This window comes from Meleagris gallopavo, chromosome 4 (assembly GCF_905368555.1).
Source record: "Meleagris gallopavo chromosome 4, MGAL_WU_HG_1.1, whole genome shotgun sequence".
NCBI classification, from domain to species: Eukaryota; Metazoa; Chordata; class Aves; order Galliformes; family Phasianidae; genus Meleagris; species Meleagris gallopavo.
Window position 1 is genome coordinate 30,232,171 of NC_139407.1, and position 14,109 is coordinate 30,246,279.

Below are 14,109 nucleotides of genomic sequence, written 5' to 3' on the forward strand. Positions count from 1 at the left end.
TGCTGTATTCCATTGTTTTCATTAGAGTTGCATTCTTTAAAATATGCAGAGGATTAACCGAGATGCTCCATTTCTCTTGTAGTCTACTTGGATTAATTTTGGGTTAATTTACTACTTGAACAAAAAGCAAAACCATTTCAAAGTCTGCAGTTCACACAGAACATCACATCTGTCATGGAAATTTGTTTCCCCATCTACTAAAGGGAAGTCCATGACTATGTCCATGGTCATTTCCATTTAATTTTTTTCTTCCTTTTCTCTTTTTTTTTCCCTAAATGTGCACTGCAAAATCAGACCCATTGAAAGAATGGTTTCTGGGCATAACACAGTATTTTATACAAAAGCTTCATACCTTAGGAATCCTGAGATGATGTGAGAAGTTCAACTTGTATCAAAAAAGCAACCTCTGTCCCTGCAGAGAAAAACACGATTATGAGAATCAGAAGGCAAACAGAAGGAGACATTATTAAGTAATGTGTAAAAATGTCACTAATTTCTTTCTTTTTTTTTTTTTTTAAGTTTCATTTATAAATATTCAATATCTGTTAATGTTGGAAGCTGACCTTGAAGTCTCAGTAATTAGGACGATCACAATGAAATCTTGCAAGATTATTTGAAAAAGAAACAAAGCTAAATTGTCTCAGAATTCTTCTCAAGATGTTAAATAGTTCTCAACATTACTTTGGCAGTTTGACTTGCCAAAGCAAGGAACAGGCAATCCTTCTCCTCAGACTTGTTTTCATATTTCCATTTAGGCTTAATTCTTTGACTCTCAGACAAAAAAAATGAAATAACAAGGCACATTTGGTGGAAACGGCATCAGACATTACAATGTAAACCCTGCTTTCTACAGAAGGGGAAATGATTATTTTGTATTGCCAACAAATGCATACTTGGAGTTTCACGTAGTATGTAAGACATGGATAAAGTGGTGTTTTGTAGTGCTAACTAACCTTACCATGTTGACTCCTGTTTCAGGCCAGGAAGCTCATCAGTGACTTTGCCATTATCTTATCCATTTTGATTTTCTGTGGAATAGATGCCCTGGTAGGTGTGGACACACCAAAACTAATTGTGCCAAGTGAATTCAAGGTATGTACTTGTCAACTCATTTTATGGCTTTTGGAATAGGTTCCCTTTTATCCCCAGTTGCCTTGTATAACATCAGTTGCCCTCAAAACAGGAAAGTAATTAGCTCACTAGAAACGACCATTTTACTTCACTGTTATCCTTTTAATGAGCATTGTTTCGGTTGGCTGATCTCAAATCCTAGCTTCTCCTACCTCCTTTGGGTGTAGTTTCTCATATCCAGGACTCAACAAGCTGGTGTTATATGCTCAGCCACCTTGGAGACATTCCTTTACTCAGATTCCTGGAGGCATTTCAGAGAAGCTGATCAGAGCAGCTGGCACATTACTGGCACATTCCTCATAGCTCCTCTTGTAAACTTGCTGCTAATCAGCTTGCAAAAGCTGGCCCCCAATAAGCAGTTTCATTTTCAAGAACTTTTTGTTGCTTTTGATTGGGAGAATTATTACAAATTTTAAGTGTCTCTAGCTGTTCATTGGAAAGAAAAGCTCTGTGCATTTATAGCATAATGATATCTGTGCTATATTGTGGCTCTAACACATGCTTTCCTTTTCTTGCCCTTTAAAGCCAACCAGTCCTGAGAGGGGCTGGTTTATCCCACCTTTTGGAGGGAACCCATGGTGGGTGTATCTGGCAGCAGCCATCCCTGCACTGCTGGTGACTATCCTCATCTTCATGGACCAGCAAATCACAGCCGTCATTGTAAACAGGAAGGAACACAAGCTCAAGGTGGGTGTGCTTCATGACTTGCATGTGTGCAAAGAGCTACCCCATGATTTTTCTGTGCTAGAGATGGAGGAGGGCCTTTGGCAGTGTTCAGCACACAGCGTGGTTTAGCATGCAAGGAAAAAGAAGGTGGGCACAGTAGATCAACCAGGTAAGGATCTCACTCAAAGGACAGCCTAATTGAGGGAGCATGGTGCAGCATGAGCCATAAATTGAAGAGGTAGAAAGAGCTGGACAGGTGGGTTCTTCTGCCTTGCTTATACCTTGAGTATTCCCTTATGTCACCACAACAGTGGGAAGAGGACAAAAGTTAACTGTAGGATAAATATATCGGCGTGCATAAATCTACAGACAGCATTTGTCATAGGCAGCTCAGGCTTGTTACTGGAAGAGCCTGTGTGCCTCTGCTCCAACCTGAGCAATGACCTGATTTTTCTTTGGACAGCACTGCATTATTGTCTCCAGGCCAAAACTTTTCTGATCTAATCAAAATAGGCAAACCTTCCCTAGATCTGATAAGCCCCTGTTACTGTGCTTACTGTAAGGCAATTGCAGGTCAGTGTTGTCAGCAGAACAAAGTCTCTGTCATGGCCTTTCCTGGGCACAGCACATCAGTGTGGCTGTCAGCCACTCCAAAGGAGAGCTTTGAGTGCCAGGGTGACTGAAGGAACCCACCTTTGATGGATATGGCAAAGGGTGGCTCACGTTTGGTAGCTGTGTTGGTGTTATGGTACAGAAAAATACAAGAAATAAGCTGAAGAGATCGTAGGTATGCCAAAGGCATAACCACAATTGGATGTTATTTAAAGCTTTATATCCACTGACATGTGGATATAAAGCTTAGGATGTAGTAATATTTTTGAAATAAACTTTCCAGACCAGCGCTGTGCAGGTTTTCATGCCTGTAGGGTTTTTCGCTTTTCTGCATGGTCATTTCTGTTGAAACATATTAAACTCCTGTAAAAGAAATCTCTTCCTTTTTTGCTAACAGCAGACATTTCAAGTGGTCTAACCCATGACAGCAAAGACTCACTCTAGCTGCAGGTAGTTCTGGGTCATAGTTTTGATAGCTACTTCAACATTTATACTGAGAGCTGACAGAAACGTAGCTCTTCTGTGCATTGGGCTCCTACTTGAAAAAGAGGAGGATGTTCCATATGGTCACTTTGTAGGCATTAGGCAATCAGTGTGATTTAACACTGACTTGAAAGACCAGAAGGGCACGGGAAAGGTTTGTTGTGCAGAGTGAGGAATGGTGGCTGGCTACTGTCTCATGGGGCTGGTTTGAAATAAACCTCAGAACATTGCTACTTGCCATCTGGAGCTAGACAGATAAAGTTAATGCTGCGCCCACATCTTCCTCATGGGAAGGCTAATCTTTACCCTGTCCTTGAAGCACACCATTAAGTGAAGGCACGTATGGAGGCGAGGTTCAGCACAGATGTCTGCCTGCCTGTCAGACAGGGCAGTTGGCACAGACTTGCTTTCTGCTGGTGTCTCGTTTCCTCCTGTGATGGCGGCTTTTTCTTATTGACATGGCCTCAGTTTTTAGTATGCTTTAGCTGTCATGATTTAGCCTTCTTGCTGCTTGCTTTGTCCCAACAAAGCTGGGAAAGGCCACAAAAGACCGAAGTCCCCAGGTATTGCTTTCTGAGGAAGAGGTACCCAGCCTTCTTGTTGTGAGCTTCTGACTGTCTGAACATAGAATCACAGAATCATAGAATTGTTCAGATTGGAAAAGGCCTTAAAGACTATCAAGTCCAACCACAGCCTAACCATACTACACTAATTCTAACAACCTTCCACTAAATCATGTCCCTGAGCACCACATCCAGACAGTTTTTAAACACGTTCAGGCATGGTGACTCAACCACCTCTCTGAGGAGCCTATTCCAGTGCTTAACAACCCTTTCTGTAAAGAAGTGTTTCCTGATATCCAACCTAAACTTACCCTGGCGCAACTTGAGGCCATTTCCCCTTGTCCTGTCACCAGTGAGAAGAGACCAACCCTGCTCTCACTGTAAGCACCTTTCAGATATTGCAAGAGAACAATGAGGTCTCCCCTCAGCCATCTTCTTCCCAGACTGGATAGCCCCAGATTCTTCAGTCGCTCCTCATAGGGCATATTCTCCAAGCCCTTCACAAACCTTGTTGCCTTTCTTTGGACCTGCTCCAGCACCTCAATATCCTTTCTGTACTGAGGTGCCCAAAACTGAACACAGTACTCAAGGTGATGCCTCACCAATGCTGAGTACAGGGGCAGGATTAACTCCCTACTCCTGCTCATGCTATCATCAGTACTGGGTGTACTTTTTTAGTCACAAAGTATACACATTCCCACAAGGTACTGTTTAATATAAAAGATTGTTTCCTGCTTCCTTTCTTACAGTTGTTAGAATGTGCTTTTGTTGAAATGGGGGTTCTCCAGTCCTCTCCTGCTGCTCTGCATTAAAATGTACATTGGTACACATCTACTGCAGGACCAAAGGAGGCCTTTTTTTTTCCTGCTGCTGCCCTGTTAAAGTATTGGCAAGGTGGCACTCAGTAACCGCCTGGGTGCTGCTGGCCAGCCAAAGTAAGCAGTGAATGTATTAGGAAAACAATGACTACTATTCAAGAGGAGCTGGGTTGGTTTCCCTCTTAGGTCACCACATAGGACTGGTTCATTTGTTCTTTCCAATAAAATCAAATTGAACAAGTTTAAAAAAAGGTTAATCTTTCAAACATCAAACTGTAAAGAATTCTTTGGTGTTTTTCTGAAGATCCTATTCTTTGATGTCTTGTTTGTTTTTTTTGCTTCTTCTCTTGGCATTTGTGACTGGTGAATTTTCTGTTAGTCCACTAATGTATTTTAAAAAAAAACGATTAATAATAGGAGGAGTGTACTGGATTTGGAGAAGGCTTTTAGGGTGAATTCACCCAGTGTTTTGGTAGCAGGCGCTGCTGTCTGCCTCTGACAGAAACTTCTGTTTACAATATCAGTTTCCACTGGTGTTTCTCTTCAGATCAATCTGAAGAACAAAGGTTTCTAAAAAGAATCAAAAAATGAGGGCAGCTTTCTTTTTTTGATGGGTTATGTGTCCCATGAGTTGCTCTTGTCAGTGTGCCCCAGAAAGCATAGTTGGGCTTTCAGGAAAGTACCTCCAGTACCCAGCAAAATCAGCATTGCTCAGACTGACTGTGAAGCCCTGACTGAGTTTCTGCAGTTGCTTTGTACCCTAAATATAGGAGTTGAGATCTTGCTCTGAGATAGGAGATGGTAAATATTACCTTTTTGGCAGGCACCATATATCTCTAAGATTACATTCAGGTAAGCTTCATTAAGTCATTGCATTGAGTTATTTTACAACAGCTGCCTCATAAAATAAGGCTTCTGTCTGGTTTTATGAAAGGTTGGTTTGGGCGTTTAAAGCTCTGTGCATATCCATGCTGTCACTCACACAAATGTGAGATGACTTGGCACACAAAAGTGCTGTTGTAGTTCCTGATGCCAAATGAAATAGCCCTTGAAATGGAAGGAGCTGTTGTACTTGGAAGAAAACATGGGGCCTGGGAAAGGGATTGTGAACAACTTCGTTCTTCATTATACAGAAGAATTTCTGACTTTCAGAAGAGTACCTCAAGTCCAACTAAAGATAACAAACACTGGTTGTGTGCCATGTCTTTGCAAATCAGAATACGAGAGAAGAGAGAAACCAAGTGAAGTGAGCAAAGCAAAAGCAGCTGAACGGGGATTTCACACCTTCCACAGTCCAGAATGACATAATCCCTTTCCTAGCACCAGTACCTGGGTTAACATTGCTCTCCCTCCATCATCGGTAGTTGTTCAGACTCCACTCTGACAGTGATGTTTGTGTGGAGAGCTAGACTCATATAAACAGTTGGTGAAAATTCTGGCTTCCCACAATGTCAAAAGAAGTCCTGTGCACTTGTAGCAGATCAGCAGGATAACTGTTCTCACCATGTAAACTGCTCACTTGTTTACAGACTACCGTTCCACGTTCTTGCCCTGTCCAAACTCTCTTGTTGCTCTGTCTGTCTCATGCTCTGAAAATGTGTTCTAGTTCTGGTTTTGCATACACTGCGGAGTCAGCAGGGAGTTGGAGTAGTGTTGGGTATTTGGTTTCTTGTCACTGCGTCACTTCATGTAAAAAAAATCTGGGAAAGCTTAAATTGTAAAAATAGCATATATAGTGTGGTTCCAGTTTTTGGTGGCTGTTTTTTTTTTAGAGGCAATGCAGCGCTCCTTCAGGTTACTGTAAACACACTGTAATCAAGATATACATGTATTTTGAGAACTTGCTTATACTGTTTACAAGGTAAGACGTGTAACTAACCTAATACTTCTCAGTGAACACAACCTCTCTACAGTCATATTTAACTCGTAGTCTGCTGTGTAAAAAGTACCACTGTACTGAACTACTTGACTGGCTGCAGGGCTTGTCTTGCACCAACCCAGCCTCCAAACACTGCACAGTGCTTAGTCTTTTGCTTGCATGTCTGCTACTTTCTTTTACTTATTGCTTAACCCCGTTATATTGTTTTCAGAACTCGCCAGAACAGTATCATATACCTGCTTTCCCTGCTGAAGCAGTAGTTCATCCTTTATGTAGCAGTGTGACCCACTGTGCTAATTGCTTGTGAAAACTTCTGTCTCTTAGAGCAGCCAAGCAGTTCACTAAAGATACAGCTGAAGGAAATACTGCTTGGTTGGTGTGCCTCTGCCCCATGCCAGAACCTTGGCTAGTCCTTATGCATTTAGAATAATTAAAGCTAAGGTTGTCTGTCTCCCTTCACAGAAAGGTGCTGGATATCATTTGGATTTGTTCTGGGTGGCCATTCTGATGATTATCTGCTCCTTTATGGGTCTGCCTTGGTATGTTGCTGCTACTGTGATCTCCATTGCTCATATTGACAGCTTGAAGATGGAGACCGAAACTTCAGCCCCTGGAGAACAACCCAAGTTTTTGGGAGTGAGGTATGTCAAACCAAATAGACCTTTATTACCTTGTTTGCCCTCAGAGATCAGTTTGTACTATAAATGGTCATGCTTTGAACAGAGCACGTGTAGAAGTCCAGGGGGAAATAGCTCTTAGATTTGCAGTAAATCTTCAGATCAGTTGTGCTTCCTTACAGCTTTTTTTTTTTTCCTGCCTTCAGAGAATATATCCAGTTAGAAGCTTATCTGGCATAATCCTTTTGCAGATACTCTTTCTTGAAAAGGAAGAAAACCATTCTACCATGTGTATGTCTGTGTACAGAGTGAAGGCAAGTGAAGGGAGGAAGAAAAGGGAACTTAATTTCAGAGTTGAGATAATTTTTGTCTACTTTGATCATGCACACTGAAGCCACCTCTAACTACACAATGCTTTATGGTCTGGTGTCATCAGGGAACTGCAGTGTTTTCATGAAGAATCTCCTACATCCTTCTTCGTATTTCCCAACCTGACTATGAGATTCAGCAGTTTTTCAGTGTCTGAGAAAGAAGACATATTTACTTCAGATGTCCTTATCCATGGAAACTAGGCAGGTGTTTGCTAGCAAACATAGCGGTAAAAGACCTAAACTTGTTGTGGCTAAAGCAATCTATTCTATTAATTCAAACCATTTGTTCTGTATTTGATTGCCCTTAATTAAGTGGCCTGAAGTGCTTTCAACAGGAGCAGCGGCACTCCTGGAAATCATTTAGTTAGGCAAATAATAGAAACTTAATGGCCTAACTTTAAGTACTCAGAAATACTATTTGCAAAGGTATTTTCAGATGCAGGGAGCAGTTGTGGGTGCCTCTTAAGTCAAATGTCCAGCACCCCATGAAGTCCTGGACCAGGGGATTGTGAACTCCCTTTGTACGAGGTGTGCAGAGCAGTGTACAGTACAGTGAGAAACAGCATTTATCTAACTGTCAGAATGCTGTGACCAAGCTTTGAAATATGCTGTTAATTTAAGAGTGGAGAGCTAATGATTTATTACCTATTTGCATGTTCATGTTGTGAAAGCTGCCGTGCAGAGAGTCTGGTTTGCTGGTTAACAGTTTCTAATGTTTAACATTTAAACACACTTCTCATTACTTGGTAGCAGCACTCTGCTGATCCACAAACAATGGAGCTAGGGAAACAAGCAAGCATACAAAAACTGATTTGGTGCTTGAAAAAAGATCTGTACAAGGCTTGGTCATGACAAAGATGCCTGCCTGAAGGTGTTGGCTTGTTATTGTCAGTCAGCTTTGAAAATGTGGCTGCAAAAAAAGAGTTGCCAGAATTTACATAGGTTTTGAATGCTCTAAGAAGGGAACAAAATTGGAATTGAAGCTGAAAGCATTCTGCTAACCTAATGCTTTTCTTCCAGGGAGCAGAGAGTCACTGGAGTAATTGTTTTCATTCTGACTGGTGTGTCTGTCTTTATGGCTCCTATCTTGAAGGTAAGCACATAATCTTTTCTGCTTCCTGCTGCTTACAGAAGTGCAAGCAAGCGGCCAAGACCACAACTGTTACACCATTTCTGTGCTTCTAAAAAGACTCATTGCTGAAGAATGGAGAAGTATTGAGAATCACTGATGCAATTCTTCAATTTAATGAAAGCTTAAATGTAAATTTTTGGAAGGAAAAAAATAATGTATTTATGGTGTGCTATAGATATATAGATAGTACCAAGGTTCAGGGCTGTTGGTTTTGAGGACTGAGATTTTAATTTAGGATTTTTCTTCTGTGTGCATGGTAAAGTTTTCTTTTATGATGTTATTCTCCTGCTGTGTTTGTGTTGTAAGGAAAGCATATTGCAGATAAACTTTGAGACCCTACTGATGACATCATGGAAGGCTGGTTGGCAGTGAAGCATGGTTGCTGTGTCAAAGACAGATTAACACATGAATATGTAATCCAGAAAAGTACATTTGCATGTACATGTGTGTGCACATGGTAAAACATACACACACACACAAACCCAGGTGTTTATGTACTGGCTTTGTTCCTTTGCATAGAACTCTGTGTGCTGAGCTGCTGTGAGGTGCAGGAATGCAACTTCGCAGCACCTTCTTTCAGGACACATTTACTCCCAGGAGGCCTCCAGGAGCCTAAAGCAGTTTTGCTTTATAGCTTCAGAAGAAGCTGTCAAGTGCAGAATTAAGAATGCTTCTACAACATGTGTCAGAGCGAAGGACATGAGGAAGAACTTTTTCTCTCAGAGAGTGGTCAGGTACTGGAATGGCCTGCCCGGGGAGGTGGTGGAGTCGCTGTCCCTGGAAGTGTTCAAGAGGCGTCTGGATGAGGAGCTGCGAGATATGGTTTAGTAGCTTGTGGTAGCAGTGGTAATGAGAAGACGGTTGGACTAGATGATCTTATGGGTCGTTTCCAACCTTGTGATTCTATGATTCTGTGACTGGGCTGAAGTTTCTACTTTTGGGGGGAGCAATGCAGCCTGCAGGTACCTCTCACTTTCTCATTCACCCTGAAGTCTAGCTGTTTCTAGAGGAGGAAATAAGTTATGTGGTATGAGTTGTCAGAACCAGATTTTCAGGATCTTTTACATGTGGATGATGAAAATCTTCATCTGGTATTTACTCATGGGGCATGTGTGTGCCCACTGGAAGGAAGTAACTTTGATGAGAGAGAATATGCAGAACTGATGGCAATGAACACAGCCTACAGCAGATAGTATTACTCCATAGGTAAAGTTCTGGCCAAAAATCTTTGGGACTGTTGCCACTGCCTTCGTAGAGCAGGAACTTTGCCCTGCCTGTTAGGGCTGCCAAGGCATGCACCTCAGCAGTGTGAGGCTCCTGCAGTTTGCCTTGCTTTTAAAAAGAGCCAGCACAACAATCAGATTTCCATTCTTTTGGGCTGAATCCTCCTAAAAGAGCACTCCTCTTCTTGCTCAAAAGCAATGCCCAGCTCAGCAGTACAGAAAACATGCTTCTGTAGGAAGCAGTGCAATAAAATGTGATTTCTTAATTTCCTGATCTTTCTTCCTGTGATTTTACAAAAGTCTTTGGACACTTGTGCTGCTCACATACCATTTAATCTAGAGACAGCTATTTTCCAAGAGCTGAGATTTATTGGCACAGAACCACAAAGAAATGCATCCTCAGTGCATCGAATCACACGATGAAACTAGAAAACATGCTTATCTGTTCCTTGTGCAGGATACTGCCTGTTCCTGGGATGGTTTAAGTGGTGCTGAGTGCAGGCACACTGTTACTTCGTGTGACCTTTCCTTACAAGATCTCTCTTCCTTTATTCTGCAGGCTCCGTTATTTCCCCTGCTCTTGCTTCCCTCATTGTTCTTCTCAGCTTCTCCAAAGAATGTGTATGGGCAGTATCCTCATGGGAGGATGTCTGAGGATAAGTTGGCATGCTCCTTGCCCACGTTCCAATAGGAATTAGCTGGCAGTGTTTCAGGACCTTCAACAAACTCCAGCAGTAGGGTCTCCTGCTGCAAAGAACTGCTTTGCAGAATGTATTGCAGAACATTTGAGTCTTCTCACGTCAGCAGCAAATTGAACACTAACGCTCCCAAATTCAATAAAACAGGGAATTTGCAGAATAATCCCATCCTTGTTTTTTGTGGGTGTTGTATTTGTGCTGTTTTTGAATGTCACTCATCTTTCCAGCTCAGCTATGGCAGACCTCATCCAAAACATCCTCTGCCCTGCTAGGAGAATGACAGGCACTTTCCTATAAATACATTCTTAATTCTGTTGGCTAGCAGCAGGTTTGTTCCGAGTGCCCATGCCAGCAACCCCATAACCAGTGAATACTTTGCCAGAACACAGAAAGCACTGCTTGCTACTCTGGAGGATAATGTGCTGAAGTTTCTCGTAGGAATGATTTACAGAATTAATTATAATGGAATGGTGAAATAATATTTAGACATTTTTCTTCTTTTTTTTTGAAAAAGAGAAGGAGAAAGAATGGGAGAAAAGAAAGCAAGATAAGTGAACTAGAAAGCCAAACTCATAAAGCCTCGTGCTCAACTTGCGGGAGGAGATACTGACTTATCTAATCCCTCAGATTCAGTGAGGATGTTGAATCCCTTGGGTACTCATAACTCTGTGAACCACACACTGACTCCTCGTCCTTCCCCAAAGGAAGAGACAAACAGTACGGCAATAGAAAGATAAACCAGCAGTGAAGGAGCTTGAAGGAGATGGGAGGGAGTGAGACAAGGAAGGAACATAGGCAGTGATGCTTTGATCTTTGAGGACATTGTACACAAGGCCCTGGTGACTTCAGTGAAGTGAAATGCATGCATTCAGGATCAAGGCCTCCACAGAAATTTGTGTGGTGCTGTGTTTATTACCTAGTAAATGATTAATGATGTGGAGAACTCAATAAACAGAGATTATTTGCCACTTTAATGAGTTACATAAACAGGTTGAAAAACAAACATTCCTACCATGTTAGTCCAGGTGACGCTCTGAGCAGGGAGACTTTGGTTGTGCTGCATTTGTCATTCTGTGGCAGCTGCCTGTCAGTACATGAAAGCTTCCCTCACTCTGAGCAGACAGCTGCAGAGTCCTTTCTGCTCTTTTTGGGTTGAAATAAGTGTGGCACAAGGCCTTTATTCAGATCTTGTGTTTGATTTGTGCCCAAATATTTCCATTCACATGCCACACTCACTGCACACAATTTTGTTCATCAAAAAGAGCACTCTCCCTTTTTTAGCTACTGTGCAATTGTTTTTGCCTTTGCAGAAGGCTCTGTGCTTTGGGTTGGAGGACCAGCTATTTTTTTCGGGGGAAGCATGTATGTTGTTACCATATGCAGGAATCTGCTATAGACAAAGGGTTTCTCCTCTGCAGCCGCCTGGATTAGTGCAGACACTGGCTGATGTAGCTGGGCTGGTCCTATGGCACGGGAGGAGAAGTTTAAAGTCACATTTGCTGAAGTGGGCAGGAAGGTGTTGTTAGTGATGGCTGCTTTTGCATTAAGCCTTGCAAGGCACTTGGAGATGGGGCTGCACCCCTGCATATCCACTGCTTTTGAGCTTCTTTATTTCCAAAGGATGCTGCATGTGACCAGTATTTCCATCTGCATGTGACCAGTGCGTAACACTTGAAGGAACAGAAGTCGTTGTTTGAAGAACCAATTTCTAGAAGTGAAGAATGAAACTCATTGTCCTTTATTTATTAATTGTAGCAGATTAGTGTGAGTTAAAGATTGTGAGATTCACTTTGCATGACTATAATTGCTCATCTGGGACTCAAGCGATCAGCCCTTCTGGAAATACTTCCATTGTGCATTAAGTTGGATGTGTAATAGGATCCATGATGCCTTTTCCTCCTCTGCTTTTCTACCCTCTGCTTTCAGTCTCATTAGAAACTATGAGGTGAAAAGTAGTTTGGAATTTACTGGAATATGTTTTATCCCACCTCTTCTTAAATTTGATGGCTAACTGGCACCGTCTGTCCTTGTTTCTCTTGTTTCTTGGGGAGACTTCCAAGTTGCACTGAAACGGGAGAGAACAGGGCTCACTCAGCCCCTGCCCTGCTATCCAGATGTTCTTTCAATTCTCAAAATACAGCAGAAAGATAGCTTGCATCTATTACTGTACATTACCCATTCAAAAGTACAATTCAGATTTGTCATGAGTCGGGGATTATGCCTCCCTGAGCACTAACATTGTGCCACATATGGAGGTGATTAACTTGGTTTCTCCTGCTCTTTTCCCCGCAGTTCATTCCTATGCCTGTGCTCTATGGTGTCTTCCTGTACATGGGTGTTGCATCCCTCAATGGTGTGCAGGTAAGCTTCTGCAGCACCTGGGGCTGCTCTGACGTCTGTGAGCAGACTGCCCACAGGACCTTGACCAGAAGATGGTAACCATTAATTATTACAAGGCTTCTCTTAGGACTTTCTGGCCTTCCTCTTCTCCTCTGCCACCTCATTTGAGTTTCCAAGAAACCCAAGCAGGGCAGGAACTATTTACAAATATTGCCACACACTGGCTGTTCTTGAGAATGACACTAAAGGAAAGAAATTCGCTCAGCAGGAAAGCAGCCAAGTTTTGGCCCCATAAGCAATGAGGGGGGCCTGTGTGAAGACCCGGGATCCTTCTTCACCCCCAACATGCTGATTCAGAGGACAGCGTGTGCTTACAAAGGCTCTAGGCTCACTTCTGAGATAGTTTGGGTCCTTTGCTGGGACATGTGTTACAGACTGAAGAAAAACAAGAGAACATGATTTATGATGATGGCTTTAGTCTGCAGTGTTAAATGGGAACACTGCTGTTTGCTATGGAAGGGAAGCCAAGCCCCCTTTCTTTGTCACTAAGGAAATATTACGTAAGGAGCCTTTCTCACAGTGCACTATCTTTAATTGGTGCTAGGAAGCTGGAAGTGTTTTTGTTGCTTTCTGGCACCCTATTAATTGTAGCCTTTCTTTTTAGTGTTTAGTTGTGCTCTAATGGGGAAAGACTCTGTGTTCTGTGAGCACCATGAGAGTTTATTTGGGTATTCTTTAAAATGGCCCAGGCTTTCATTCACTGGTTAGAGATAAATCTGGTCTCAGAAGTGGGCAACAAGCCCAAATTCTGGCAAGAGACAAGAGGGGGGATTGTAATATTCGCCCTTGGGCTGGTTCTCCTGGAGGGGACTTCCCCTGCATTCTGGCACAGGTGGTCACAGAACTGTGCGCTTACTTATTTTCCCCGATCAAGGATGTTTTTCACTCAGTGAGAACTCTCCATTTTGGTTTAACTCCAAGTGCACCCAGTCCAGCATGGGCAAGGGACACTGCCTGAAAAGCTGTCCATCTTCTTCAGTTGGGTGCATTCTATTCTCTGTTAACATGATGTCTGCCCTCACCTCTGCTGACCTCTGCTTGCAGTTAATTTGACAAAGGCACTACTTTTAAATGCCAAATGTCTTTATAGCATTCCTGGCAGGAACAGGGAAGTTAACAGAAGTAACCCAAGTATTGATGCTGACCGTAGTCAGGACATTCAACAGAAAATTTCCTTTGTCTCCAGCTACAGCAGATCGCCTACTTCTTTTGAAGCCAGCAAAGCTATTTCCACTGACACCTATGTTTTTTGGTTTAAATATTAATCATCAGATTACATGGAGTTCTGCTTCCTAAAATAAAGGCACCTCAAGGCCTTGCTTTGAGAAATGCTTGATTTCTGTTTCTGTGTAGGTGCCAAATGTGGGTGTGGAAGCTTAACTTTAGACAACTGAGTTAAAATATTTAGTTCACTGCATTAAGCAATAATTGCTCAATATAGAGGAACCATGCTGCCTTCTATGCTTTGCTCCCTTTATGGAAGGAAAGCAAGTTGATTCAAGATCTCACTTAATAG

The 14,109-nt window shown here is 42.3% G+C and overlaps 1 protein-coding gene across 4 annotated transcripts in view; it reads left to right on the forward strand.

The window, feature by feature from the left end:
* SLC4A4 (solute carrier family 4 member 4) overlaps positions 1-14,109 on the forward strand; it is a 221,139-nt gene that overhangs the window by 191,215 nt on the left and 15,815 nt on the right. For all 4 annotated transcript variants that reach the window (XM_085222689.1, XM_085222693.1, XM_085222690.1 and 1 more), the window contains exons 17-21: positions 979-1,092; positions 1,657-1,818; positions 6,615-6,793; positions 8,161-8,233; positions 12,486-12,554. In XM_085222689.1, coding sequence (XP_085078815.1) covers positions 979-1,092; positions 1,657-1,818; positions 6,615-6,793; positions 8,161-8,233; positions 12,486-12,554 — 597 coding nt within the window. The remainder of the gene's footprint in view (positions 1-978; positions 1,093-1,656; positions 1,819-6,614; positions 6,794-8,160; positions 8,234-12,485; positions 12,555-14,109) is intronic.